This window comes from Pseudorca crassidens, chromosome 14, assembly GCF_039906515.1.
Source record: "Pseudorca crassidens isolate mPseCra1 chromosome 14, mPseCra1.hap1, whole genome shotgun sequence".
In the NCBI taxonomy this organism is placed as follows: Eukaryota; Metazoa; Chordata; class Mammalia; order Artiodactyla; family Delphinidae; genus Pseudorca; species Pseudorca crassidens.
Window position 1 is genome coordinate 31,675,712 of NC_090309.1, and position 26,269 is coordinate 31,701,980.

Genomic DNA, 26,269 nt, shown 5'->3' on the forward strand with positions numbered 1-26,269 from the left:
TGCCCATAATCCCACCACCCTCTCAACGTCTCGGTGTTTTCCTTTTGGAATATAATCTTAATTAAAGGGCTTTTATCTAAGGTCAACCAAAAATCATCAGTATAACTGCCAGGTTGAGAAGGAAGAGCCATGTATTTGTCAGGGGACAAAGTCCCAGCCGCAAAAATCACATCTATGATTTTAAGGCTGTTGAGCTTTGCCTAAAATTTACCTCCGGATGCCTCCATTTCCTCACTTTAAAATGAGGAGTGTCCTTCATCTACCCAGACCGCATCTGCAGACTGTAAATGAACAAGGCATCTGTCAAAAAGTTCTGAGGGCATAGAGTGTTCTAGAGAAACAGTTGTCCTAGTAGTATTTACATGTACTCAGTGTGGAGGGTTTGAAGGGATTATGGTTCAAAGACTCAACAGGAGGAAGCATTTTTTCCTAAGGGTGGATTGAGGGTTTCCTGCCAACCACTTTACCTAACAATTTTGATATTAATAAAGAGGAGAACAGAGACACACAGAGACTGCAAACCTAGGTGGCCCCAGGCTCCAGCGGGGCTGTTCTTCCAACAAAGCCAGAAGAGAATTCCCCGTCCAGCAGGACTCGGCTCTAGTTCCCAGAGCCGTTCACATTTTGATTCAAAGCTGGCTGATGAGAGCCAAAGGAAGATATCCTTGTTTACTTTGTAAGTGGAAATTTGAAATGAAGTATTTTCAAAATGCTGGTTGACACCCAAGAGGATGTAATTAGAATAAGGGGCTTTCTGGTTTGATGATGTGAAAGAAAGATGATCTGTCGCTTTGAAATCAAATTATTAAATTGTAAGAGAGAGGGGAGGTTTGACTTTCAGTCTTCAAAGCAAAATCACGACTGGCAATTTTCTTAATTGGTTTTTTGCTTTAAATCACTAAGGCCAAGGTAGAGAGAGAAGGGGCAGCCAGGGGGCTGGAGAGCAGGGTCGTGAGGAGAAGAAGGAAGAGCTGGGTTGCAGGGGTCGGTAATCTTCCATGTGTGGTGCATTTCCCTTCTATTTCCATCTCATTTTAATCCTTCACGGACTTAAAATGCAGTTTGGGGGCTACTCGGGGCATCTCAGGCATGCCTCTCCCTTCCTCATGCGCTTTGGGGGAGGAGGTGGTGTTACTGGTGAGAGCTGGACGCAGGTAAGAGGCCAAGTTGAAATCTGTATTCTGAGCATCTTTAGATGAGTACGCCCAGAGTCTCGTTTTAGCCCATACTTCACATGATGTCACTGAGATTTTATTTTCGATTCCTAAAGCCACTTTGCTAATTAAAACCATTTTGCCTTGGGACTTTTAGCTCGTTTAATTCTAAAAACAGCCCTGAGAATTTCATGGTAATTCCTGATTTGTTTACTCTTCAAATGAAAGAGTTGTCTTAACTGCCGGAAGGTGCCCATAAGGATTTAACCCTCAACTCATTCTTTCTCTCTTTCGCCCTCTTTCTACTCTCTTTCTCTCCACGCGCCCCCCCCCCCACACACACACACCCTGAAGCGACAATGGGGCATATTAGGAAGAGCAGGAACTTTAGAGACTGCCAGCCATGAGTTCTGGTTTCAGCTCTGCCATTTGCAAACTTAGCAACATTGAACATCCTTAACCTCCCCCGGCTTTACTTTCCTCATCTATAGTCTGGGGTAGTAATGAGTACCTCTCAGGACTTTGGTGAGAATTAAACAGAATTCTCTGTATAAAATGCTGGGCATAGTGTTTGCATTTAGTAGACAATGTATTAATGGGAGCTACTATTCATAATAATGGTCGTCATCATCATCGTTCGCATCATCGTAGTCCAACTGCAGAAAATCCACACTGGGTTAAAAACTCTAAGCCCAGTTAAAATCTCTAAGCCCACTTTAGGTGGGATATGAACCTAGCAAATTGTTTTTATGTTCATGCTATGTGATTCTCTTCTTCTCTTGGATTAGAAAAGGACACCAGAAGTGATGCAAATTCTGCCTTTGCCTTAGAAATAGGCACAAGCAGGATGAACCCCATTGGAGTCAAATACCACTGGTGACTTTCTCTCTGAATGTGTGTCTGTTTTCCTCTCTCTCGCTCTCTCCGCCCACCCCACCCCCCACACACATACACACACACACACACACACACATGCGCGCACACACACACACAGGTGTTGTGTTATTAAAAACAGTATCTTTGTAGGAAAATAGGAAATATGTTGTCTATGTTGTCTGCTTCTTCACCGATACCTTTCTTTGAATTTGGTTCCATCACGTCTGATTCCCCTTGGGTTTTACCCAAAGAGAGAAATGCTCAGAGGGAATTAAATTAGCTCAGATGCTCCCTTAGGTTCCCCCAGCATCTTGTTTAAAGCTGTAAAAGCAATTCAGAGTCCATTTTAGCTGTGCCCTAAGCCAGAAGCTCCCGATTTCTAGGGCATGAGCACCATTAGCCCAGAGATTGGGGCTCTGGGGAGAGCATGCTTTGTGAGACCACTTAGTACCATCCTATGGACCAGCCCCCCACCCTACTTCCAGCTACTCCTCAGTTAAGCATCATCTGTGGACAGATAGAAATCTCTTTTGCATCTTTGTTTTTCAGCTACTACTCCCTTGTGGGAATAATAAGTCCCATATGTATAGTTCCCCACTCCTCCCCCAGATAAAGTAATACTTCCCGTTGCTTCTCCTAAAAGTGTGCCTTTCTGATTACTAGAAAGTAATCTAGTTTCCTAACTACCTAACAAGCTGAGAATTCCCCTTCCTCATTGCCACGTGATTTGTAGATTTTGATTATGTGCCTTCCCAGCATTTGTCTTCTTGGACTTGAATAGTGTCCTAATTTTCTACAGCTCTTTACTCTCTTAGAATCAGAGAGACCTGAGATAAAATCCCAACTCTAGTACTTTCTAGCTACGTGTCCACTGGCAAGTTTATCTAATCTTTAGTTTCCTGTTCTCATCTGAAAAACAGAGAATAGTAATGCTTACCCCAGAGGGTGGTTTGAGGTTTTAGGAGATAAAATGGTATCCGTGTTCTTAAGTGGGGATGAAGGTATGGGTAGGGTCTAAAGTCAGTTTAAGACCAGGGAAAATGTGAAGATCAAATAGGGTCAAAAGTAGCCGGTGTTGGAAAAGATTGCTTAAAAAGTAGTAAATCTGTAGTCAGAGATCATGTAATAGGAAAAATATATATCTTTTAAGTATAAGATTTACTCTCAGGAAATTGAGCATCTTGCGGTGGGGGATGGTAGTAAAAACAATAGTGCTACACTCCCCCCATCCATGGAATGGCAAGAGGAATTGCAGGGCTACTTATTTTTCTCTCATCACTTAACTGAAACAAATGACCGCTCCCTCTTAAATGATGGTACTGTGGGGCTTCCCTGGTGGCGCAGTGGTTGGGAGTCCGCCTGCCAATGCAGGGGACACAGGTTCAGCCCCGATCCAGGAAGATCCCACATGCCGCGGAGCGGCAGGGCCCGTGAGCCATGGCCGCTGAGCCTGCGCATCCGGAGCCTGTGCTCCGCAACGGGAGAGGCCACAACAGTGAGAGGCCCGCGTACCGCAAAAAAAAAAAAAAAAAAAAAAAAATGATGGTACTGTGAAGCCAAACTGCTTTCAAATTGCTTTATATCTATTATTTTTAAAGTATCCACTGTCCTTAGTTTTAATAGTGAATGAGTTGAGTGATTGTATTTATGTCATACCACCGCCACACACATCCCAAATACAGCAAAATCGAATTCCCCTTGATTGGCCAGTAGGCCTTAAGAATAACATGTGTTTTCCTACTTCTGTGAATGTAGCTGGGCTTACTCTTCCGTACTCTGCTGACTTCCACTGCTCGCTTGAAATTGCCCCCTTGTTCATCTGCCCCCTCACACAGCCTCAGGAAATGCCCTTAGGAATTGTCTTCCTTTGTGGGATGTTCCTCTCTGTGGTAAAGGTCAGCAGTGTTGCCATGCTTGATCCTGACAATGCTCTTCCTCCTTGGGATCATTTATAAAACTTCTAGTCGTTCTTTTTCTCACTCCCCAAATGCCCAGGGAGGCCAGGGTCCCTGCCTGCCAGTCTCTGTCTGGAGAGGTGCCTGTGCTCTGTACCATGCATTTCTCTAAGCCCTGGCTTAGCGCTTCCGCCACCCAGGTGTGAAGCCTCTGTACTAGCCTTTCCTTCACACGCTGGCTAAAGTTTGCAGGTTCATGCATTGCCTCATGTAAGCCTAGAATTCCATCCCTGTAAACTGGGCCCACTGACAGCCTAAAGCGAGCCTTCTCCATCCCAGAACTGAGCCTAGATGACTTTGTGACTCTAGCCTGGCCCTGGGGGCATCAGCGTGTGGGTCTCAGATGCACTCAGGTCCATGTGCTCCCCTAGCTTCACCGGGGCTGCTGACCAGTTCCCATCTTCGTTAAATTCATCTACTGCCTTTTCTCTTAGACATTCCAGAAGCATTAGTTGGCTTTCCCACTATAGCATCTGAAGAGAAAATACTTCATCCCAGGTCAAAAACGTGGCTGAAAGTTCCTGCTAAAAAGCCAGGTGTCACTCTTAAATTGTCAGAAAGTTAGCGATGATATTTGAGGAAGTAATGAAACGGCTATAAATGATGTAAGCTTTGCAACAGGCAAACGTGTTTGCAACTTCTAACACCTGGAGAAGAGAGTGAGGTATCCGCTCCCAGCGAGCAGCCCAGCAGAAAGTCCGATTAGGGCAGCTTTTAAAGGGGGTGATCACCTCAGCGGTGTGGGCGCCGCTTCCAGGGGAGCAGGGCTGTCAGAAGGCGCTGTCCAGATGGCTGCCTCCCAGCCCTTCTGAACTGGAGAGACCCCTGCTGTGAATCGAATCTGTGGCTTCCGTGCCCCTCGATTGCTATTCCAGACCCTCTTCCTGTGAGTGGGGCGGGGGCTCCAGGCCCTATGAGTGGGTCTGTGGTCTCTGGGCAAAGCTTTCACAGCTTCTCGGGAGAACAGGGGTGTCTGCGAGACATGCGTTTAGTTAACAAGCCCGAGAGGCCTCTCGTAAATTTCAGAGCAACAGGAACTGAGCGGCTTTGAAACTCCCGCGGCAGATGGGCTTGGTATGTCTGTTCCTCAAACCAGAGCATTTGATTTTCCAGTCAGCCTGCGTGCTAATCAGACCTGGTGCCTGGAGGAGAGGAGGGCAGGGTCCTGGGCCAGGGGGCAGGGGCAGCCCTATCCTCCCTTGCCTGGACTTCCGCCCCGCCCCCCCTTGGAGTTTCCCTGTTGGCCTTTACTGCCTTCCTTTTCTAAATGAGGTGGGGTTTTTCCATTTTAAGTGTCTAGGCCTCTCCTTCCTTCACGTTGATATTTCCTTGAGTTTTCAGAAAGGAGAGAAAGAAAAATTAGAAGGGGAAGAAAGTAGAGGAGGGTAAAGGAAGAATAGGGAGAGGGAGAGGAGGAGGAAAGGAGAGAGACAGAGAGAGGCTTCGAGACTCATTCTCTGGGAAGATGCTGGAAGTTGGGGCGTTTCCTTATAAAGCTCATTGTTATTTAAGTAACTAGCAAATCCTCCACTTGTTATGACCGTCTGCCCTGCCTGGACGTAAGGCCAGCACCTGGCACGTAACCCACACTCAGAAAGTGGTGACTGTCTTCTCCCCTCCCAGCCTCCCCCAGAGTCCCTCTCCTCCAGAGCACCCCTGAAGCTTCTGGGAACATCAGTAGGACCGGTCTTGTCTGTGTGAGCTCAGTGTGCTGCAGTGTTGGGGTTTTCATTGCTGATTCTAGTGGTGTCTGAGGCAAACACCTTTAAAAGCCCTAAAACAGGGCTTCCCTGGTGGCGCAGTGGTTGAGAGTCCGCCTGCCGATGCAGGTTCGTGCCCTGGTCCGGGAAGATCCCACATGCCGCGGAGCGGCTGGGCCCGTGAGCCATGGCCGCCGAGCCTGCGCATCCGGAGCCTGTTGCTCCGCAACGGGAGAGGCCACAACAGTGAGAGGTCGGCGTACCAAAAAAAAAAAAAAAAAAACAGCCCTAAAACAAGAGCAGTGCCTCCCCTTGACCTGTCACACTCAGCCCATGAGGCTTGCCCAGCACCTCCAGGCACAGGAGCCTACACCTCCCACTGAGGTTGCCGCAAGCGCAGAGGGCCAGGATGTGGCCCACCTGCGGACTGTATTTGGTTCCCTCCTCCCCGTCCACTTCCCCAGTGCAAACCACATCCCCCCAAAGCCGCTGAATGTGCTGTTGGAAACAGGACCCCCCCTCACTATGCACGATGGACCGCTCGGGGTTACGGATCACGATGGCTCCCAATGCAGTCTTGAACTAAATGCTCACTTTTAAGATGTTTGGGATTATATTAGGAGGACAAGCTTGTGTAACGGAATAGAAACAGGAAGTTTACATGAGTGCGTATGTGCGTGCGTGCGTGCGTGCAGGGACACAGGCAGCGTGTCGTTACATGGTTCTCCCTAAATGGTGGATTGAAGATGGATTTTATTCCCTAAGATTTTTTTTAATTCTACGTTGGCATTTACTAAAGGTTTCCACGGTGATGTATCACTTTCGTAATCAGGAAAAAGGTGTTTAAAAGAAATAGCCTTTTAGTAATCATGATCATTGACTAGCATCAAGCTCCCTTGGTCCCCTCAGCACCTGGGCTTGAGTGGGAAAGGTGGGATTGTGGAGGAGTGGGACCCCAAGCTCTAAGCATCAGACTCCCCTCCTTACCCTGGTCTCTGACTGCAGGGAGCAAATCCAGCAGGCATTTGCTGCCACCACTGTGACCAGGGCAGGGAGTTTCCTCACTGCCTGGGCTCTTCGGCTCTTAGTGAGCTGTTGAACGGCAGACGGTTTACGTTGGCAGATGCCTCTCTGTTGTCTTCGTGGAGGATGTCGTCCACCATAACACGTGAAGTCCCTTTCAAAAGCAGCTGCAGAAGAGAAGTTGCTCTCTGACCTTAGACTTGGGCAAAGCCGAGTCTGTCCTGCAAATGCAAAATAGGTGCATTTCTACTTAATGGACTGTGAACACCCTTGCTGAGGTGGCTAAGAGACATGGCGCTTCAGCACATGCGCGTGACTGTCTGACGCGTGTCTTCATATGTAACCTGATACCTGAGCTCTTCGCTCTTTTCAACCCCTGCCCTTATATTCCTTTGCTCTGCTCTGTCCTTCCCTTTCTCACTGCCTCTCTGTTTCTTCCTCTCTGCCCCGCTCCCCTTCTCTGGCCCTTTCTCTCCATCTCTGTCTCTCCCTCCTTCCCTCTTTCCCTTCCTGTCTGTGTGTCTCCTCTGCCTCCTCCCCCCACCTAATTCTCCCTCCGTCCCTCCCTCTCTGTGTTTCTCTCTCTCTCTCTCTCTCTCTCTCTCTCTCACACACACACACACACACACACACACACACACATGTCTTTCCCATTTGTGTCTCCTTTTTATGGTACCTATTTTTATAAGGTCTCCTCAAGTCGTTTATGAGATGAGGCCAAATAGCCGTAAATACAGGTTAAACAAGATCGCGGCATTGAGTCTGCCCCTCCCCTGTCAGCTCCCAAAGACAGATCCTGAGTTTTCCTTTTAATGTATTTCTATTGACCTGACACTTGACCACAGAGAACCTCAGCAGATTCCAGGCTTTAGTATCACACAGGAGTTTGAAGAGCTGGAAGATGATCAGTTCCAACAAGGATCCCTTTCAGGATCCCTGTCATTTTACTTCTCTGAGAGGCCTTTTGTCTCTATCCTTTGTTTCCTCTGATACAAGCCTGTCTCTCAAACATTCGTGCACGTCAGAATCACCTGTAGGGCAAATGGTACTGTATATCAATTCTACCTCAGTAAACCCAACTTCTAAAAAAACCACCTGGAGAGTTTGTCACATGGATTACTGGGCCCCACCCCACGGACCCTAATTCCATAGTGTGAGGTGGGGTCCATGAACTTGGCCTTCTGACAGGTTCTTGGGGGTGTGAAGCTGCTGGTTCCTGGACCACATGTTAAGAAGCCCGGCTCTAAGCCCTAACAAGGGACTCCCACTAGCCCCTTGGAGATGGTTGTCTAAATGGCCTTTTGTAGAGCTTAGCAAAAGCCTTTTTTAATGTCTGAATCAAATTAGATCCACTAATCTCCAGCCACTTCATCTCTCCATATTCGCCCCTTGATGAGTTTAGTCAGCACAGAGACACCAGTTATGTGAGCTACCGCAGACCCTTCCAGCTTCAGCTTACCATCCCAGTGTCCGCTGTCAGCAAGTGGCCAAGTCACTCATCGGCCCCCTGGGCCTGGGACTCACAGGTGGCTGTTACCAGCCAAGGCAGTCGGAACCCATGTCCTAGAGGCCCCTGCTGGACAGGGATGTGCTGCCGTCAAGAGCAGGGCCGTCCAACAGCCCTGCGTCGCCATCTGCACCTGGCTCTGGGCTTCCCATCTTGTCCTCACATGTGAAAGTCACTATCTTAGTAGCTGAAGGGCCCACCTTGACTTTTAGTTATGCTGCACTGAACTTATGGAGGGAGGGGGAGATTATATACTAGAGTGGTCTTGTCACGTGTGGGGACTCATTAGCATAGTGGGATTGTCAGCTATGATAACAGAAGAGCTAACGGCTGAGCGATACGTACCAGACAATTTGCTGAGCACAGTATTTAACCCGCTTGGCCTCGCTCAGCCTCAGAGCCACGTTGAGGCAGTGGACTCCCCATCTCACAGGGGCGGAAGCTCAGCACCGCATCCAGGCGGCAGAGGCAGGACCCAGACCCGTGTCTCTCTGCCTCCTAAGCCCACACTCATAACCTCTGAGTGCCCTCTCGCCTTCTGCATCACGGACTCTGCTATATTTTTAGCCTCTGCTTTTTCCACTGGAATTATGAGGTTTCCAAAATTATGATTCTTCTGGAAGCAATAGACAGCAACATGAGTTTACTATTTCGTGGTGGTCAAAAATCCCACAGTATGAAATTGGGGCTTAATTCACTCAAAGAGCAAGAACTCCAAGCACATATTTTTTTCCCCAAAAAATACTTGAGAAAGACCCACTCCCCGAATGCCTGAAACACAAAATATAAGAGGGCCCCCTGAAAGACGCAACAGAAACATGTATCATGCCATCTTGAAATTGCTATCTACTATGTCTCAAGGGTTATTTGGACAAAACAAGGCTATTGGAGTCTAATAAAATAAATCCAAAGTGATACCCTTTGGGCTGGCCATTAGGTCATGTGTGGTTCCTTACCATGCTTCCAGCTGGCCTGAGAGGTTTGGTGATGCCCCAAACCCTTGAGAGTTACAGGTGCCAGGGCTCCGAGTGGACCCAACTCTGCTGCCTCTCCCTCCGCATCAAGCCTTTCCCAGTACTGCCTGTGCCGCTCCTGGGTGGACTTCTATGCATTAAGTCATCTTCATGGCACGATCACGCCTAATCCTACCACCCCAGAAAGGCCCTACCACCATGTTCATGTAAATCCTTCCCAGACTTCCTCACATCTAAATTTCTGTTTGTTTGTTTGTTTAAATAGAATCATACTATACAGACCACATTGGAAATGCACTAGTTCACTTACAGTCATATGTCATGAACATCTTTTTGCATCATTATTCTTCCTCAGCATCAATTTAATGGCTTTAGAGTACTCTTTTGTGCCTTTCTTCGGTTTCCTACCTTTAAAACAGATTTTTATGAAGGCTCTCTTTTAAAAAGTCATCACTGTCACCTTGCAAAAGTAAAATTAGGTCATTCTTGGGGAACGGGCTTTAAAAGTAAAATTGCTCTGGTGTCTCTGAATTACACTGAGTCTTTTGGAAAGATTGTTTTGTTTTCTGCAAAGTTAAGTAAATAAGTAAAGCCCCACTGGAAGGCTCACACTGCAGGCATCTCTGGTCCTGTACTGGCTGTTAGAAAGTTAGAGCTGAAGAGGAGGTACTGGTAGAGACCAGAAAACCCAGCCATCCAGGCTCCCTCTCCGGTGGGGTGGACCCGTGGGATGTCTTGCTATGCCTTGGATCTGAGCCGAATGTCTTTTCTCTCCCCAGCAGACCCACCCGTGGCCGCAGCTGTGGTGTCCCATTTTAATGACTGCCCTGCTTCCCACAGTCAGTTCTGCTTCCATGGAACCTGCAGGTTTTTGGTGCAGGAGGACAAGCCAGCATGTGTGTAAGTGTCCCCTGCGGTTCTGGGGTGCTGGGGCTGCCCACGCGCCAGCAACCCACTAAAAGAGCACTTCCCTCCAGAAGCCATGCCAGAGGCCCCTGAGAGGCCTTGCAGCCGACGTGTTAGAGAATCAGAACAGCGGGCTGAGGGACACCTGCTTCAAACCCAGTTGGTGAAAAATACAGGTTCCAGAGCCCTGGCCCAGAGCCACCGAGGCAGAACTCCTAGAGTTTAGAGCCTGGGGATCTGCATTTTTAACAAGCACCTCAGGTGACTCCTGGGTTCAACAAAGTCTGAAAATTCCTGGATTCACTTTTTTTTCTTTTTTTTTTTAATTGAAGTGTAGCTGATTTACAATGTTGTGCTAGTTTCAGGTGTACAGCAAAGCGATTCAGTTATTCCTATATATTTTTTTATATAAAGAATATATTCTTTTTCAGATTCTTTTACATTATAGGTTATTACCAGAGAGTGAATATAGTTCCCTGTGCTCTACAGTAGGACCTTGTTGTTTATTTTTTATATAGTAGTGCATATCTGTTAATCCCAAACTCCTAATTTTGGTTCAAGTTTAATTCACTACTTAGAATTTCTGGAGGGCAAGGCACTTGTTTGGATCCCTTTGAACAGCTGGAGTCTCTTAAGATGAGGTCTCTGCCCTCATCCAGCTAATAAAATAAGCCAGAAGTGCACACAGAGGGTTGGTGTGCATGAGTGGTAACAGAGCAAAGCAATTTGGAAATAAAGATGCAGGCCAGGGCGTGGCATTTGCCACTGCAGGCTGAGCATGGGCCCCCGGGGGCTGCTTCTGAAAACATAGCTGAGCCCCACCCCAGTGCCCTGAATCAGAATCTCCAGGAATGGGACCCAGGAGTCACGTTAGTTAGGAGCCACCAGTGATTGCCACGGTCAGCCCGACTGGGCAAGAAAGGCCCATAAGGAAAGCTTCCCGGAGCAGGTGTCGGGGATTGGCTGGTGTGGAGAGCAGAGAGGTTGCTCCAGGCCTGGAGTGTTGGGTGACCTGCCGTTACAGTCAGCGAGGCCACAGTCGGGAGGAGACAAGATTGGAGATGAATTGGAAGCCAGAGCCTGTTGGAAGTGAGCCTTTATTCTCTAGGCAGTGGGAGCCGTGCCACTTGTGGCAAGGGGTGTTTTAGGGAAGTAAATCTGTGCGTGGTGGAGTACTGTTAGGTGGCCCTATAGTCAGCCTTGGCACTGTTGACTTTTGGGGCTGGGTAACCCCTTGCTGTGAGAGCTCGCCTGTGCACTGAAGGGTGTTAGCAACCTTGGCCTCTACCCACTACGTGCCAGTAGCACCACCTCCCCCCAACAGTCGTGACAATCAAAAATGTCTCCAGACATTGCCAGATGTCCCCCAGGATGGGGGTGGGGGGGTTGGGGGCAGAGGAAGAATTGCCCTCTGCCCCCATTAAGAACCACCCATGTCTATGAAGTTGCCATTTTTATAGGTCAAAAACGGTTAAAAGTCAGCAATTTCGTATGATCCAAACTAATAATACTAAATGTTAATAAAAGCCAGCATCTATTGGGCTTTGCTTCATGCCAGGCAACGTTCTAAGCATGGTCCATGTGTTAATTCGTGTAACCCTCAGAATGATCCCGCGAGGTGGGCCCAGAGAAGCTGTGCCCAGATCACATAGCAGAGCTCACATCCAGACCCAGCCTGTCTGGCTCCTAAAACTGCATTCTTAACCATGATGCTTAAGGGTATCGGATGAGTAGCCCAGGAGAGACTGGGGACCGGGAAAGCCTGCCACAGTAAGTGGTGGTGGGTAGGGCTTTCCTCTTCCTGAGGTGCAGCTGTGTGAGCCTGGGCGGGCCCCTCGGGGTGCCTCTGAAGCCTGGAGAGGCACGCTGGCCACCTTCCTCCTGGGAGGCCTGGGTGAGGCCCCCAGGCCACGTCTGCAGAGCCAAGAGCCCTCCCCACCCCTAAATACAAAGCACGATGATGACAATAGTCTTCGTCATTCATGGTGATCATTCTTATTAAAATACACATAGGAGCCTCTGGGAGCTGATGGGATTACTTTTGATCGTAGGCTGGTCATTATGGAAAAACACTGGCCCTGAAGGAAGGGTGGCTTCTTGGCCTAGATCTCAGGAAGCCTACCAGTGCAGCAGGCGGAAGGCCCTCTCCCCTCCAGTGGTGCCCAGTGCCGGGACCTCAGGCTGCCCCGGGCTGTGTGATGGGAGAGAGAGAGGGGAGTTCTGATCAAAAGTGTGTCAGAAGTTCAGTTTTTCCACCAGATCAGGGACTGTTGTAAACTCTGAGAGCTGGCAACCTTGAGCCTGGGTCAGCAGGTAACCTTGCCTGTGGCCAAGCCCCCTTCGGCTGGCGGACGCCTTCTGAGAGCAGGGGGTGGTGGCTCCCTTGTTCTGTTCGGTCCAGATCCCAAGCCCCGCTCGTGGCTCAGGGAGATCACTGTCCATCACGTTTACACACCATTACGTGCTGGTGGTCAGGAAGACCGGCTGTCTCTCTCCCCACTCACTTACTGTTAATAATAGTAGTAAGCTCTCTGTAAAAGCTGTAACTGTGTGCCGGGCCGGCTCCCAGCACTCCACATACAGTGACTCATGGAGTCCTCCCGTTCTCCCAGCTTCCCTCTCAAGTAGAGATTCTTGCCCTTATTGTATGAATGAGAAAACGGAGGCTCAGAGAAGTTAGGCGACTTGCCCGGAGCCCCAGAGCCCATAAATGGTGGAGCTGGGGTTCAGTCCCATCAATTCCAACCCTGAAACCCATGTTCTCAGCTGTTGCCCCTGAGGGCACTCTGTCTCAGCCTCACAGAGTTCCCCTCAAATAGCTCTTATTTCCAGGAAAGGTGTTGGCACCTTCCCCCTGCAGGTAAACCTTCCTCCAGAGGAAGGTCAGGGTCATTCCTACACTCGTTACCCTCAGCACAGACTCTCAATGAATCCTGCCTGTGGGCCGAGGGCAGGGTCTACAGAATCAGCGGAGACCCTGCTGCAGTGTGGGAAAGCTGACCGTCTGTGGGGAGGCGTGGCCACGTGAACCTTTACCGCCTCTTTACCTCAGTTTCCCCGCTGGATCTTGGCGGCCCAGGGGTGGTATTCAGCCCACAGACGTGTTTCATACCGCGGTAGATGAGTCTGCCTCGTGCTTTGGTGGTTGTAATTAGCTGTCCACATTTTGGAAGTCAGGCTTTACATCTCCAGGCAGACGCCAGCTTCTCTGGAACACAGCCTGCCTCCCCCCGCCCCAAGTTCCCCAGTTTCCACCTCTTCCTGCTGGTCCCCAACACTGAAGCCAAAGTCGGTCCCCAGTCATTCCTGTTGCCCGCTCTGTTCCGCTCACGCCAGCCTGCTTTGCTCACTTCTGCCGCCACATGAGCTTGTAAGCTCAGTGAGGGCAGGACCACGCCTTATACCTTTTTGTATTTACCTTTTTGTATTTGTATTCATTAATTCCCACCAGACCAAAAACTGTGAGTGCACGCAGAGAAAGCAAAACCTGCTGTCCCCGCTCTTAGAACTACCCCAGCTTTAGGGAGCTGACACACTCGTCCTTGTCAATAAAACTGACCTACCTTGAAGTTAAGGCCGTGTCAGTCACGGCCTTACAGGAAAACCCACAGGGGCCCAAGATTATAGTCCGAAAAGAGGGAGCTCTTTCTAAAATACTGTCATTCTTAAGCTTTGTTTTCCATAAGAACAATAGTCCTTAGGTTTCCAGAGAACTAAAATGACATCTCACACTAAAATATGAGATAAGGGAAAAAAGTTACAACAAATAACTAGTCAGAAATCACCAAAGGTAGTGAACGTTATCCTGAAACATTTATGCTTCGGATGAACCCTAGATTGTATCTTTGGTCTCCCTTTAATAAATCTCTGCTAGGAGCCAACCACTTCAGAAAACAAATAGGGAAAGAATTTCCAAAGGTAGTAAGTAAAACCATAGAAATGCAAGAGTAGGACTCAAACACGGTTTCTTTCCCTGAGGCAGATTCTGCAAACCGTTGGTCTGCTGCCTGCAGAAACCTTCAAACAAAGGAAAACAGTTGAAGGAAGCCACCCGGGTGACAGGTTTTCAGGGTTCCAGTGTTGGCAGCCAGTGACAACTCATCGAAGTGTCTCACCTATCCAAAAAACGCCCCTCGGTGACTAAACTCCCTGACTTTCCCACAGCAAAGTGTGAAAGCACATTGCTGTCAGCCAAGGAAAACATTCCACCTGGCTCTGGCCACAGCACATTCCAGTGGGATCTGAACAGAGTCAAACACCCAGAGCGGGGTGACCACCTTCAGTGCGCAAGCAGACTGCCTGTGTGACCAAGATCACGCCTCCCGAGACATCAGGATTGGGAGTGGTTTTCTTGTTGGTGCGTGAGCCACTTTATGTAGATCTACTGTCATCTCAATAACCAGCAGGTGGTGGGGTGTAGGGCTAAGACGTTAAGACATCACCCACCCACAGGTCTGGAGAAAGTGCACGCCCTCTCTCTACCCCCAGCGGAAGCAGGTTCTGAGGGTCACACACCAGGCAGGATAACGCAGCAGTTAAAGGCGTGGATTTGGACATCAGACAGATCTGAGTGACTTAGCCCCGTTAAGCCTCAGTTTCTTTGTGTATAAAATGGAGAGATTAGTACTTCTCAGGATTGTAATGAGGACCCAGGGACCATAATGCATGCAGAGCTTTTGCTGTCCAAGACAGGAGCCACTAGCCATGTGTGGCTATTTAATTTATTTAATTAATTAAAATTTAGTTTTTCACAGAAATAGAGCCACGGATGTAGGAAACACACTTATGGTTACCAGGGGATACGGGGGAGAGGGATAAATTGGTAGCTTGGGATTGACATATACGCACTACTCGATATATAAAATAGATAACTAATAAGAACCTGCTGTATAGCACAGGGAACTCTGCTCAATAGTCTGTAATGGCCTCTATGGGAAAAGAACCTAAAAAAAGAGTGGATATATGTATATGTGTAACTGATTCACTTTGCTGTACACCTGAAACGAACACATCATTGTAAATCAACTACACTCCAATAAAATTTGTTTTTCAGTCTCACCAGCCACATTTCAAGTACTCAGTACCTCTAGGCAGCTAGCGGCTACTGTATTAGACAGCACACATACAGACGCTCTTTCCATCATCACAGAAAGTTCTTCTTAAATGTATTTTTTTATTGAAGTATAGTTGGTTTACAGTGTTGTGTTCATTTCTGCTGTACAGCAAGGTGACTCAGTTCTACATATATATACATTCTTTTTTATATTCTTTCCCATTATGGTTTATCCCCAGATACTGACTATAGTTCCCTGTGCTATACAGTAGGACTTTGTTGTTTATTCTCTGTGTGATAGTTTGCATCTACTAACCCCAAACTCCCAATCCATCTGTCCCCCACTCCCCCTCCCCCTTGGCAATAGACAAATCTGTTCTCTATGTCTGTGAGTCTGTTTCTGTTTCATAGATAGGTTCATTCGTGCCGTATTTTAGATTCCACATATAAGTGATATCATATGATATTGCCTTCTCTTTCTAACTTACTTCACTTGGTGTGATAATCTCTAGTTGCATCCACGTTGCTGCAAATGGCTTCTTTTGTTCTTTTTTATGGCTGAGTAGTATCCCATTGTATATATGTACCACATCTTTATCCATTCATCTGTCGAATCATCACGGAAAGTTCTATTAGCACATTGGAGAATATTGAAGCCCAGTTCCTAGCAGAGCATAAGAACAGCCGTCATCAGCACGATCACCATTGTGAACAGCACATTGTTACCATCACCACAGCTGAAGGATCCAAGTCCTGCTGAAGAAGCAGTGAAAGTTGGGTAGACCATGGAACCCAGGGCTGTACAATGAGGAAGCCCCTACTCCCTCCAGCCCACTCCTCCCGAGCGCCCCAAGCAGAGAGGTTCTAGGACGTGGTAAATCCAGTTCTTGAAGCCAAAAATGGGTAAACCCAGTACAGGTGTCCTGCGACTCATGTCCCCACTCCCACCACGGCCCTATGGATTTTCTCCATGTTAAAGGCAAGTTGGTATAAACGTTTTTCTAAAACCATGGTCCCTGGCCCTTGGTCACCTTGGTTCTTGGCCCCCATGTTAAAAACTTTATCTCGGAGCCTGTGCCAAAAGGCGTGGCTACAAATCAGAGCACTCGCCTCCTGCCAGAGGGTACACCATTGTTTATGAAGACAGTGTCTCTCAAGAGCCTGGAAAATGCTCCCATTCTTTTATTTACATTTTTGGCACTCGTACAGCCCTTCCTTTGTGTCAGGCACTTCACAAGATGTTAACTCATTTAATGCTCATAACTCTATGAGGTAAGTTTTATTACTATCATGTTTTAAGGACGCAGAATGAGTGCCACAGAGAGGTGGAGTAACTGGCTCAAGATCACACAGGCATTACGCGGGGAATGGGATTCAAACGAATGACGCTTTGGCTCCAAAGTCTGTACCATGTTGTGCCCACTTGCGGTATCCTGTCCCGAGGAAGTAATCTCAAATGCAAACAAAATGTGTACACAGAGATAATCCCCTGGCATTGTTTATGATATCAAAATTGGATACAGCCTAAACGGTAAGGGTTCAGTGAAGCAAATCGTGTATAATTTACTTTACAACCATTTTAAACAACTTCTGCAGTTTCCTAATGACATACTAAAATGGTGAAGAGATGTTAACTGAGAAATTGATGCAAAATCTTATTTTTTAAAAATCTTAACTATGTTAAAAACTACATAGAAGTAGTCCAGAAGAACTCCTTGTCAATCAGACTGCCATTTAAGGTGGTAGGGTGTACAACAATGTGGATTTTTCTTGTCTTTCTGTTCTATTATATTGTGATGTATGTTCTTTCCAATTTGCTTAGAAACATTCTTTCTCTAGTTGGAGAACATTTTCCTTAAGGAAAAAAAACAAACAAACACACTTATAAGAGCACAGCTCTACTTGCATTATCCTATTTCTTTAAAATTGTAAAAGGCACTGTGAACCAGGTACAAAAGGGACTTAGGGGAAACACTGAGCAACTGGACAGGACTAGAAGGTCTGAAAACCCTCAGCGGAGGAGAAAGAAAGGCATATCATTGATCATTTAATTCTTGTTAAAATGAAGAGGCCTAAGCCACAAAGTTTGCTCCTAAGAAAAGCACCAAAGCAACCTCCAAACTGAATCAGTAACGAAAATGAGAAGGTCTCAGGGACTCGCCTGGCTGGAGCCCGTTGCCTTTCGTCTTCAGCCACGGTGGCCCCTGCAGCTCAGACAAGCTCCTTGCCCCTCCCGTGCTACACTCTTCCCTTTCTTTCTTATGTACTTCTTTTTTATTCTTGTCTGGGGGAAACAGCCTACATGTGATTCCAGAGCCTCATTTTCAGAATTATGAAGACAGAATCAGCATTCCAGAGTCTTGTGTTTGACGATATCCACTCTCGACAGATAAAATTGAATGGTCAAATGTTATAAGAAAATGTTCAGCCTTACACATGGGCCATTCCCCTTCGTGACAGAAAAATTCCTATTTTGCTCAGATTCCTTTCTCTTTTTTTTTTTTGCGGTACGCGGGCCTCTCACTGTTGTGGCCTCTCCCGTTGCGGAGCACAGGCTCCGGATGCGCAGGCTCAGCGGCCATGGCTCACGGGCCCAGCTGCTCCGCGGCATGTGGGATCTTCCTGGACCGAGGCATGAGCCCGCGTCCCCTGCATCGGCAGGCGGACTCTCAACCACTGCGCCACCAGGGAAGCCCTCAGATTCCTTTCTTAAACAGAGATGCCGCATCTCCCATTTCTCCTGCACCTGAATGAGAGGGCCCACTGTACAGCTCCCTAACTCAATGAGACTGGGGTTTGAATGTTTACTGCTGTGACACTAAGTGGACAGAGGCATTCTTTTTGGCATGAAGACTTTCCTAATGGGAAAGACCTCTGCCTGGGGCAGTACTGAGGCCAGGCTGGTTGGAAAGGGCCCAGCACATACATGGCAGGAAGAGGATGGAAAGTCAGCAAAATGTGACCCAGCCTAGAGGGTTATCTTCCCTAGTGGGTTAAGACGGCACTGTTTGGGGGCATCTTTGCAACTTGCTACACCCACAGCAGGAAGACCTCTTTATGGGGCAATCAGCCACCCCTCTTCCTTTTTGCTGTGCAGTTTGTGAGTTTGCCATTGGATCACTATCCCAGAGTAGTATCTTCTGGATTAATTTCCATTACCCCAGAAAGGTCTCCTTCACAGTTGAGATCCTTAGGTTTTTAACTCCTGAATCTGCCCGCCCCATCTGTAAAACAAGGTAAACAGCAGCCCAGACCTCCCATGCAGTAGTCATTGTTGGGATTAACAGAGATAGTTCCTGTAGGAGTTTAGCATAGCCTTCGTTGATAATGTAATTAGCACTAAGCTCCCACTATTTTATTTAAATGGGATTTCTTAGAGTCCCCAGCATTGATTTGTTAATTCATAGGGTTTCCAGAACCAAGCAGTTGAGGAGGTGTTAGAATCCTCCTCTCCCAGGGCCTGCAGGTTAGAGTAGGAACGTCTCTAGCTGGGTGAAATTGCCTCCTGAGGTGCTCTTCCTATAGCCTGGACCTTTCACGAATAGCTGTGCAAACCCTCGTCACACTACCCTTCCCTAGGAGGAAGCAGACTGACACCCAGCTACAGAGAAGTCTCACTGGCTTGACTGCAACTCCTGGTTAGACATCTAACAATCCATCCCAAAGCCCAGGCTCCCCAACCCTCTTCTGCTCTGTGGTTCACCAGAGTTTTTGTAGAGCTAGGTCTTGCCTGCGGGAGCCTGGAGGCTGGCCTAAAGTGAGGCTGGTGGGAGAGGCAGCCAGAGAGGTGGGCATAGTCCTAAGGGCCTTCAGAGAAGGAGAGGCTATAGGGAGATCCATAGAAAGAGCTATGGAAAATGGATGGATGGATGACTGGGCGAATGAATGAGTGAGTCTTTAAATTATATCTCCTTGACGAATGTGGTCTTTGAGATGGAGTTTGAGGAAGAAAGTGAGGAATAATATTCCAGGCAGAGAAGGTGGCAGGAGCTGAGATGGGCAAGGGGAAGGTAGTCATTCATTCATTCATTCATTCACAGGCCGACGTGTCCTGAGTGCCTATGTGCTGGGCGCTAGTTTAGTTGACATTAGGGGTGGGGGGACTTCTTGGGTTGGCTGAAACCTAGGTGACTGGAGATAAAGTAGAGGGGGTGGGTTAGGGTCCTGCAGATAAGGGGTGTTGGATACCAAATGGAGGAAGCCCACAACCCAGCTGGGAGCCATCTGGGTGCAGGGTGAATATTCAGGATGGGTTGGAGGAGGGACCCTTTGCAGGATTCGCTATAGACACCCACAGCTTCAATTTGTGCATCACCTGTGCCTGTTGCATATCGCCTCTCAGTCTCAAGTTCAGTCCACCGTCAGCTTTCCCCTACTGGGAAGGGGCCAGCGCCTTGTTTTCTCCCCAGCCTACAGGGTGAGCTGTTTCTGAATTTGCCCTCAAAATGATTTTGTTATTAAGACCAAACAAAAGCAAACTTGCCCCTGTTTCCTAGCCCCTAGTCATCGCCATCCTAGCCAAAGTCTGTGAGAGTCTTTGTTCTTATTCACACTTCTGTGGTCCAGATCCTTTTTCAGACAAGGTCTTCTTGCCAGAGCTCTTGCATCTTCTTCCTCTCTGGAGCCTCTCTCTCCTCCTCGGGTCTGGAGAGAACTCTACATGGCATTTTCCATCCCGGTTGGCCCTCCCCAGCTTCCTTACTAACTGAAGACTGCAAACCCTTTGCACCCTTGTTGAACCTAAAAGCTCAAATCTCCTTTACACTTTCAAGATTGGAGGCTAAACCAAAAGCCAGGTTTAATCAAGAGCTGAATCTGCGGCATTCTCATCACAATCCCCAGATATTGTGCAGGGGCAGCAGCCCTGCTGAGTGAGCGAGAACCCAGACCCTGTGGTCAGCAGACCTGGGAATGGATTTCTGTCTCTTCCCTGGCAGGGTGGGCACAGGCAAGTGACTTGACTTTTCTGTGCAAAGACTAAGTGAGAAAACATGTGTCAAATGTAAACTAACCTCTAACAGAAAAGCAAGTGCAGACAAAAGAATTCAAACTAAAGAATACCTTTAAAGGAGGTACATAACAGTTGGGCTTTGGGATAAAGAGCACCAGTGAGAGACTTTTCCATTAAGCAGCGTTAAAGACAGAAGCTATATGTTCTGGTATCCCAGGTTGTAGCCTTAAGCAGCCATTTTTGCAGTATCTCCTGTTTGCCATAACCTTAAACCCACACAGTACCTGAAAATGATTCAATTTGTGCTAGCATTGAGCAAAACCTGTACTCCAGGAAAATGCACTATATTTGTCCTGTGACTCCTTCTGGCATGTGGGGTCTGGCAGCCCGGGAGCCCAGGTTTAAGGGAATCACAAATGCAACGCCCCTGGGGCTGGCCCTGCACAAGAGCAGGCGTACCAGGACCCTTAATCCCCCTTCATTTTCCTTGCCCTTCCAAAGCCTTTTAATCTAAAAGTGAAGGTGACAGTCTGGCTATTTCATCAAAAGGTAGACTCTTAAAAAAAAAAAAAAAGTTTAACTATCATTGTCATGTCCGAAGGGCGGTGGGGAGGGACAAAAACCTTTAAATTCAGTGTGATGTTTGGTGCAAGACTGCCCCTCAAGGAAGTCCCCTGTGGGAAGGAAGCTATCCCACCTGAGAAGGCAGTGGTGATCAAACATTTTCATTACAATAAAAAAGTCACCCCAGACAAAGGGACCTGTGTGTAAGCTAAGTATCTTCTACTGAGAAGAATCATATGCTTGGTAGAAAAAAAAAAGGGCTTGCATCAGAAAATGACCATCGCTTCCTTATGCCTAGAACATGTCCTGAGGAATCACCATACACGAACCCCTTGTGGCCCCGGCCAGAATCTGGGTGGGGGGAGTTTAGCGTAGGTGAGGGCTACGTGGAAGAAGCAGCTTCAGCTCTTAGGAGGAGGCTGCTACTGAAAAGATTGATGCCAAAGAGTCTCTGAATAGTAGCAATACAAGCAATACTATCACCTTGTGTTGGTATTGCCCTTTACAGGCTACATGCATGGTCATAAACATGCAGCGTTTTGTGCCGTTACTAATCCTCTAGCGGAGAGAGGCCAGCTGTTATTACCAGATAGTGGTGCTGGCCTCTAGTCCAGTACACGCCCCACCTGGTAAACGTCTGCAGAACTAATTAAACTTGATGAAGAAGATAAAAAAGCAAACCACAGTCTTTGTCTTCTGCTGGTTTAGCATGTTGTCTTTCTCTCATCACTAGGAATTCTGAATACACACATTTAGTTTAAAAATAACCTGGATTTTTATGAACTGCCAAAATGAGCTCCGTGTCTTGGACACACTTGCCGCCCTCCTCACTCCCCCGGGACCTGGCACGGTTACCGTAATAACGAAGTGCCTCAGCAGCACCTTCCCCTCAGATGATAAGCTGGTGAGTTATCCCTTGTTCTCCAGACAAGAGGAGCCTGTGCAGGGGAGTAGGAGAAATTTTGCTGATGCCTTTGCCTCCAATAGCAAAGGCTGGAGGGGCCCCTTTGGGCTTTTCCCCTCCGGCCCAGCCTTCCTGGGGAGTGGGGAGAATGAGACTTCTGCCTGGAGAGCACACTGATGTTCCTGTCTTCCTCAGCTGCCACTCTGGGTACGTCGGTGCACGCTGTGAACACGCGGACCTCCTGGCCGTGGTGGCCGCCAGCCAGAAGAAGCAGGCCATTACTGCCTTGGTGGTGGTCTCCATCGTGGCCCTGACCGTCCTCATCATCACGTGTGTGCTGATACAGTGAGTCTTTGCTACCCCTGAGGCTGGGACCCCCACCTGCAGGCCCTCCCGGGGCCATAACAGGGCCACCACGACAGCTTACTGCTGTGATGTCTGATGAGTGTTAGCAAAGCAAAGAGGAACTTCGGTGACAGCCACGTTGTGTGAAAGGCACACATCCTGGCAGGTCTGCAGCACACATCCTGGGAGGTGCCCCATTGGAAGCAGAGCCAAAGGTGCTCTCTCTCTGCCGTGGGCTTGGAGCCCTCACCATTGTCATGGGGATGTGCAAGGGTTCCAGAGGGAACTAGACACGGCTCCCAGCCTCCCGTGGGCAGTAGCGGCCTCGCTTCCTCTCCACAGAAGGCACTTGGCGAATCCTAAAGCCACTGTTGCTGTTATGACAGGCCTCCCCGTTTCTCTACTTCTCTGCCCTATTCCTCCTCTTCCAGAACTCAGCCTCTGCCTGACATCTTCCAGGAAACCTTCCTGAGCCCTAGACCAACTGAGCCCTTTTCCCGGTGTTTCTTAGCCTCCTTCGCTTGCCCATATCTCCCGATTGGACTGCTCTGCAAAGGGAGAGGCCCTAGGGCTGTATTTCCAGCATCTGGCCAGATTTATTCCCTGGAAGTATCTGGAGACCTCTAAGTCACAGAGCAAGCCCTCAGAGTATGCTACCTAATTGGACACGCACAAGAAATGGACATACCGGCCAAAGGCTGCGGTTAGCTCAGCGTAGAGTAGCTCGTGGTGGAAACAGTAAGTAGACAGGTCCCTCTAGCCAGGCCTGGAGGAGGCAGCGCGTGTTCCCGCAGGAAGCCAGACTTGAGCCCTCTGGCGTTGCCTGGGTTTGGGACAGATAAATAAGAGTCTCTGTCCCGTTTGTTTATTGACTGTTGCTGTTGGAGCGTCTAAAGCACACGCTCCTGGTTCTGGGAATGAACGGGGTGCCCCTAGAGCCCCAGCTTGTTGACAGTGTCCGCAGCGCACTCACATCCTCCTCCTGGATCCAGCCAGTGTTACGGGCGAGGGATGAGGTCTCAGCTGGGCTGTTCTACTCCCATGTGTCTTGGGAAAACATGTTTGCAGGCTGGGGCATAGCTCAGGTTCTGCTACTTGTGAAGACCGCCTGGGGAAGCAGGAGCAACCTATTGACCACTAGCCTCGATTCTCATGGCCGGCTGGCTATGTGGGGGCGCCCGTCACTCCCCCAGTCCTGTTTCTGTGGCCAGGAGGGTCCCAGAGCCGTAGGAACAAGACTTGGTGCCCACGTGCGTGCCCCCAGGAGGAGTGAAAAGCTCATTTTGCCATGTTCTCTAAAGACAGAAACAACCCAGGGTACCTGGGCGGCCTCTCTGATTCCCAGGGAGGAGTTCCCAGGGAGGCAGCCATTCCATCTCTCCTCTGTCCTTTCCAAGTCCATCCTTGCCAGAGATCAAGTTCAGAATCCCTGAGAGACCAAGCCCCCGCCAGACTGCTGGTTGCCAGGGCACGGGGTCCCTCCTGAGTGGCAGAGTTGGTTGGGACCAGCTCATCCCATGCCAGAGGGACCTAGAGGCCTTGGTCTCACTTCCTGGGCCATTCCTGTCTGGGTAGTGACGGGGCAAGCCCTCCTGGCTAGGTGACAGCAAGACAGCAGTCACTGATAGATCTGGAGTCAAGGCCTAGGTCCCTCCCGCATGGGGCGAGATGGTCCCACCCCGGACTCTGTGGCTCAGGAAGGACCCGGGCCCGGGAGACTGCTCTGGCCACACCTGGCAGAAGCAGCTTGGGCAGAAATGTCCCAGGGTCCCTTCTCAGCTCTGCTGCCCAGAGATTCAGGGGCTCTAGTAACCTTCCTGGGGCAATGCCGAGAGAGAGGGGCTGGGGTGGGGATCGTGAAATGTCACCAGGCTCCAACAGGGAAGCACAGCAACAGGCTTGTTTCCTCATCTGTTTCCAGGCTCACGTCAGCCACGAGACCCCTCCCAGCCCCAGACACTGGGTGTATAGGTTACACATACCTTAGGGTTAGAATGAGTGGAAACAGTCCTCCCTGCTATCCCAAGGGAAACAACCATCAGTGTCTGTAGGTACTTAATGTCTTAGTGCTTCCTTTTCTGCCCTTCTCTTGGGTTCTCTGGTTCCTTTTTTGTGCTAACTCTGCAGACCGTTCATTCCTGCCCACAGAGGGTGGCCGGAGCATTCATGGTCCTGATGCTTTAGGACTCCGGGTTTTGGGTTCACTGAGAGGATGAGTTTGCCACGACTAGAGAATGTTAGTCCTCAGAAAATGATTCGAAGCCACGGAGGTGCATGATTTATTCTTCCATTCCTTCCGTGGGTCCATTGCAGCCCACGCACAGTCCCAGCTTTTCGGCTGGTAATTCCTGATGGATGGCCCCGTCCCTAGCCCTCCCAGCCCTGGCTAGCCTGAAGTGGTGGCTTTGGCCCAGTCCTGACAGCGGTTCTGAGGCTGCTCCCGCATTTCTGGAGTTACCCAACTGCTGCTTTATGGAGCAAGCAGCCGGTGGGGGACCGGTCCCCTCTATCAGCTGGAGCCAGGTACCTGCCTGCCAGGTTACCCTGCCAACCCAGAGCAGAGCAGCCGAATGGAGCTGGTCCTCTGGGGTGGCCAGCAGGCCCTCTCACAGGTGGCCAGCTCCTGCCCCAAAGGCCACCACCCTGCAAAGCCCTCAGCCCCCTGCTGTGTCTCTCCCTCCGGAGGCCCCATGGGAAGGCTGGGTTAGAGCCCAGAGCTGCCCAGCAGGCCCCTCGGGCAGATGCTGCACCAGCTGGGCACCCCTGCCAGGCTCCTGCCAAGACCGTGTTCTCTGCCCCTTTGCAGCTGCTGCCAGGTCCGAAAACACTGTGAATGGTGCCGGGCCCTCATCTGCCGGCACGAGAAGCCCAGTGCCCTCCTGAAGGGAAGGACTGCTTGCTGCCACTCAGAAACAGGTAAGAGGGCTGCCTCAAGGAAAGGCCTTTTTCCCTCGGGAGACGCTATTGGGTAGAGAAAAGGACCACCTTCTCCAGGTCAGGGCAGAAGTTCTTGGAGGATGAAGCAGAAAGAAGGGAGAAAAAGAAGAGGATATTCATCCTACCGAGTCAGGTTTAGTTTATTCTAATGTGTGTTTTACTCAGAAGGGAGCTCTTTTATCCTTACTGGTGACTGTGTGACCTTTAACAAGTAACTTAACCTCTCTGAGCCTTAGTTTTCTTGTTAAAAAGATGTTGTGCAAATTGAATAAGTACCGGTATAAAGTACCTGGTGTGTCACAGACTGTAGACATTCAGCAGATGTTCATTCTCTTTCCCTTGAGAAATCATCTCCCCTTTCCCATCTGTGAAATGAGAGATTTGGCCTATAGAAGGTCTTGAAGGACTCTAAACTCTTAGAATCCTGTGATCTTCCTTCAGTTTACCATTGTTGCTTGAATATTTTCTCCAACATCCACGAAAAAGATTGGACATCTGGATATGAGGCCAAACTCACATCTCAGGAACCCTCATCCGAGCATCCCTTGCTCAGGGCTCCTTGAGTCAAATAGCAAATATATCCAGACAGGCTCTCAAAAGTCTCACATGAACAAGTTTCTGGAACACTGGGTTGACCCGCAAAGCCTGTCAGAAACTTAGAGTTCCTTTTTAGGAAGTAGTGGATCAGGAGACAATCACCCCATACTCGTCCACCTGGGGGTGTCCTTCTCTAGTAAACAGTCAGCATTCCAGACGAGATCGGGCGCGTTCAGAGTGGTATGGCCATAGCACAGTCAGCATTCCAGAAGCTCACGGTTGCCTGGAGAAGACAGGAAGAAAAGCGCCTGGGAAGCTGGAACGCTGCGGTGTTCATGAGGCCTCCTGGTGATCTGACCTGGAGGGAACTGAAGGCCCTGGAGCGCGGTTCACTTGGTCTTCATTTCAAGAGCCATAGTGATTGTGCATGGGCAGCCCTTCTGATTTAGGAAGGTGCTGATTCATGAATCCTCACGATAGCCTTAAGGAGGAGGGTGTGGGTAAACTGAGTCTGCTAAAGGCCTGCGTGGGTGCCTCCCTGAGTCCCTAGGGGAGCTAGGATGAGACCCACGTCCTCTGAAGGCCCCACTCACATCTCCTCCACTACCTCAGGGGACCATCCATTGAGCTAATGAAGATAAATATTTTTGTTTTGTCTTTTAGCACCAATAGGAAAACTGCATATGCCTTTTAAAGAAAATTTATACTAGATTTTGTGCCATCGGTCTGCACCTTGGCAGAGTCATTTAGGATAGAGTAAATTTCTTGTTAAGTCACTTCTTCCCTACCCACATTTGAGCGAATGTTAGCTTTGAACCTGGGGATGGATCTGACCTTCCAGAGATGGCCACCAAGGCTGACGCCCCTCTCCTTGAGTTGACAG

At 49.0% G+C, this 26,269-nt stretch overlaps 1 protein-coding gene across 2 annotated transcripts in view; it reads left to right on the forward strand.

Annotated features, from left to right (window-relative positions):
* TGFA (transforming growth factor alpha) overlaps positions 1–26,269 on the forward strand; it is a 104,059-nt gene that overhangs the window by 75,769 nt on the left and 2,021 nt on the right. The window contains exons 3-5 of one of the 2 annotated variants that reach the window (XM_067704783.1): positions 9,972–10,089; positions 21,763–21,912; positions 24,719–24,828. In XM_067704783.1, coding sequence (XP_067560884.1) covers positions 9,972–10,089; positions 21,763–21,912; positions 24,719–24,828 — 378 coding nt within the window. Of the gene's footprint in view, positions 1–9,968; positions 10,090–21,762; positions 21,913–24,718; positions 24,829–26,269 lie in introns of both variants that reach the window. The other variant, XM_067704782.1, reaches the window with a different exon arrangement.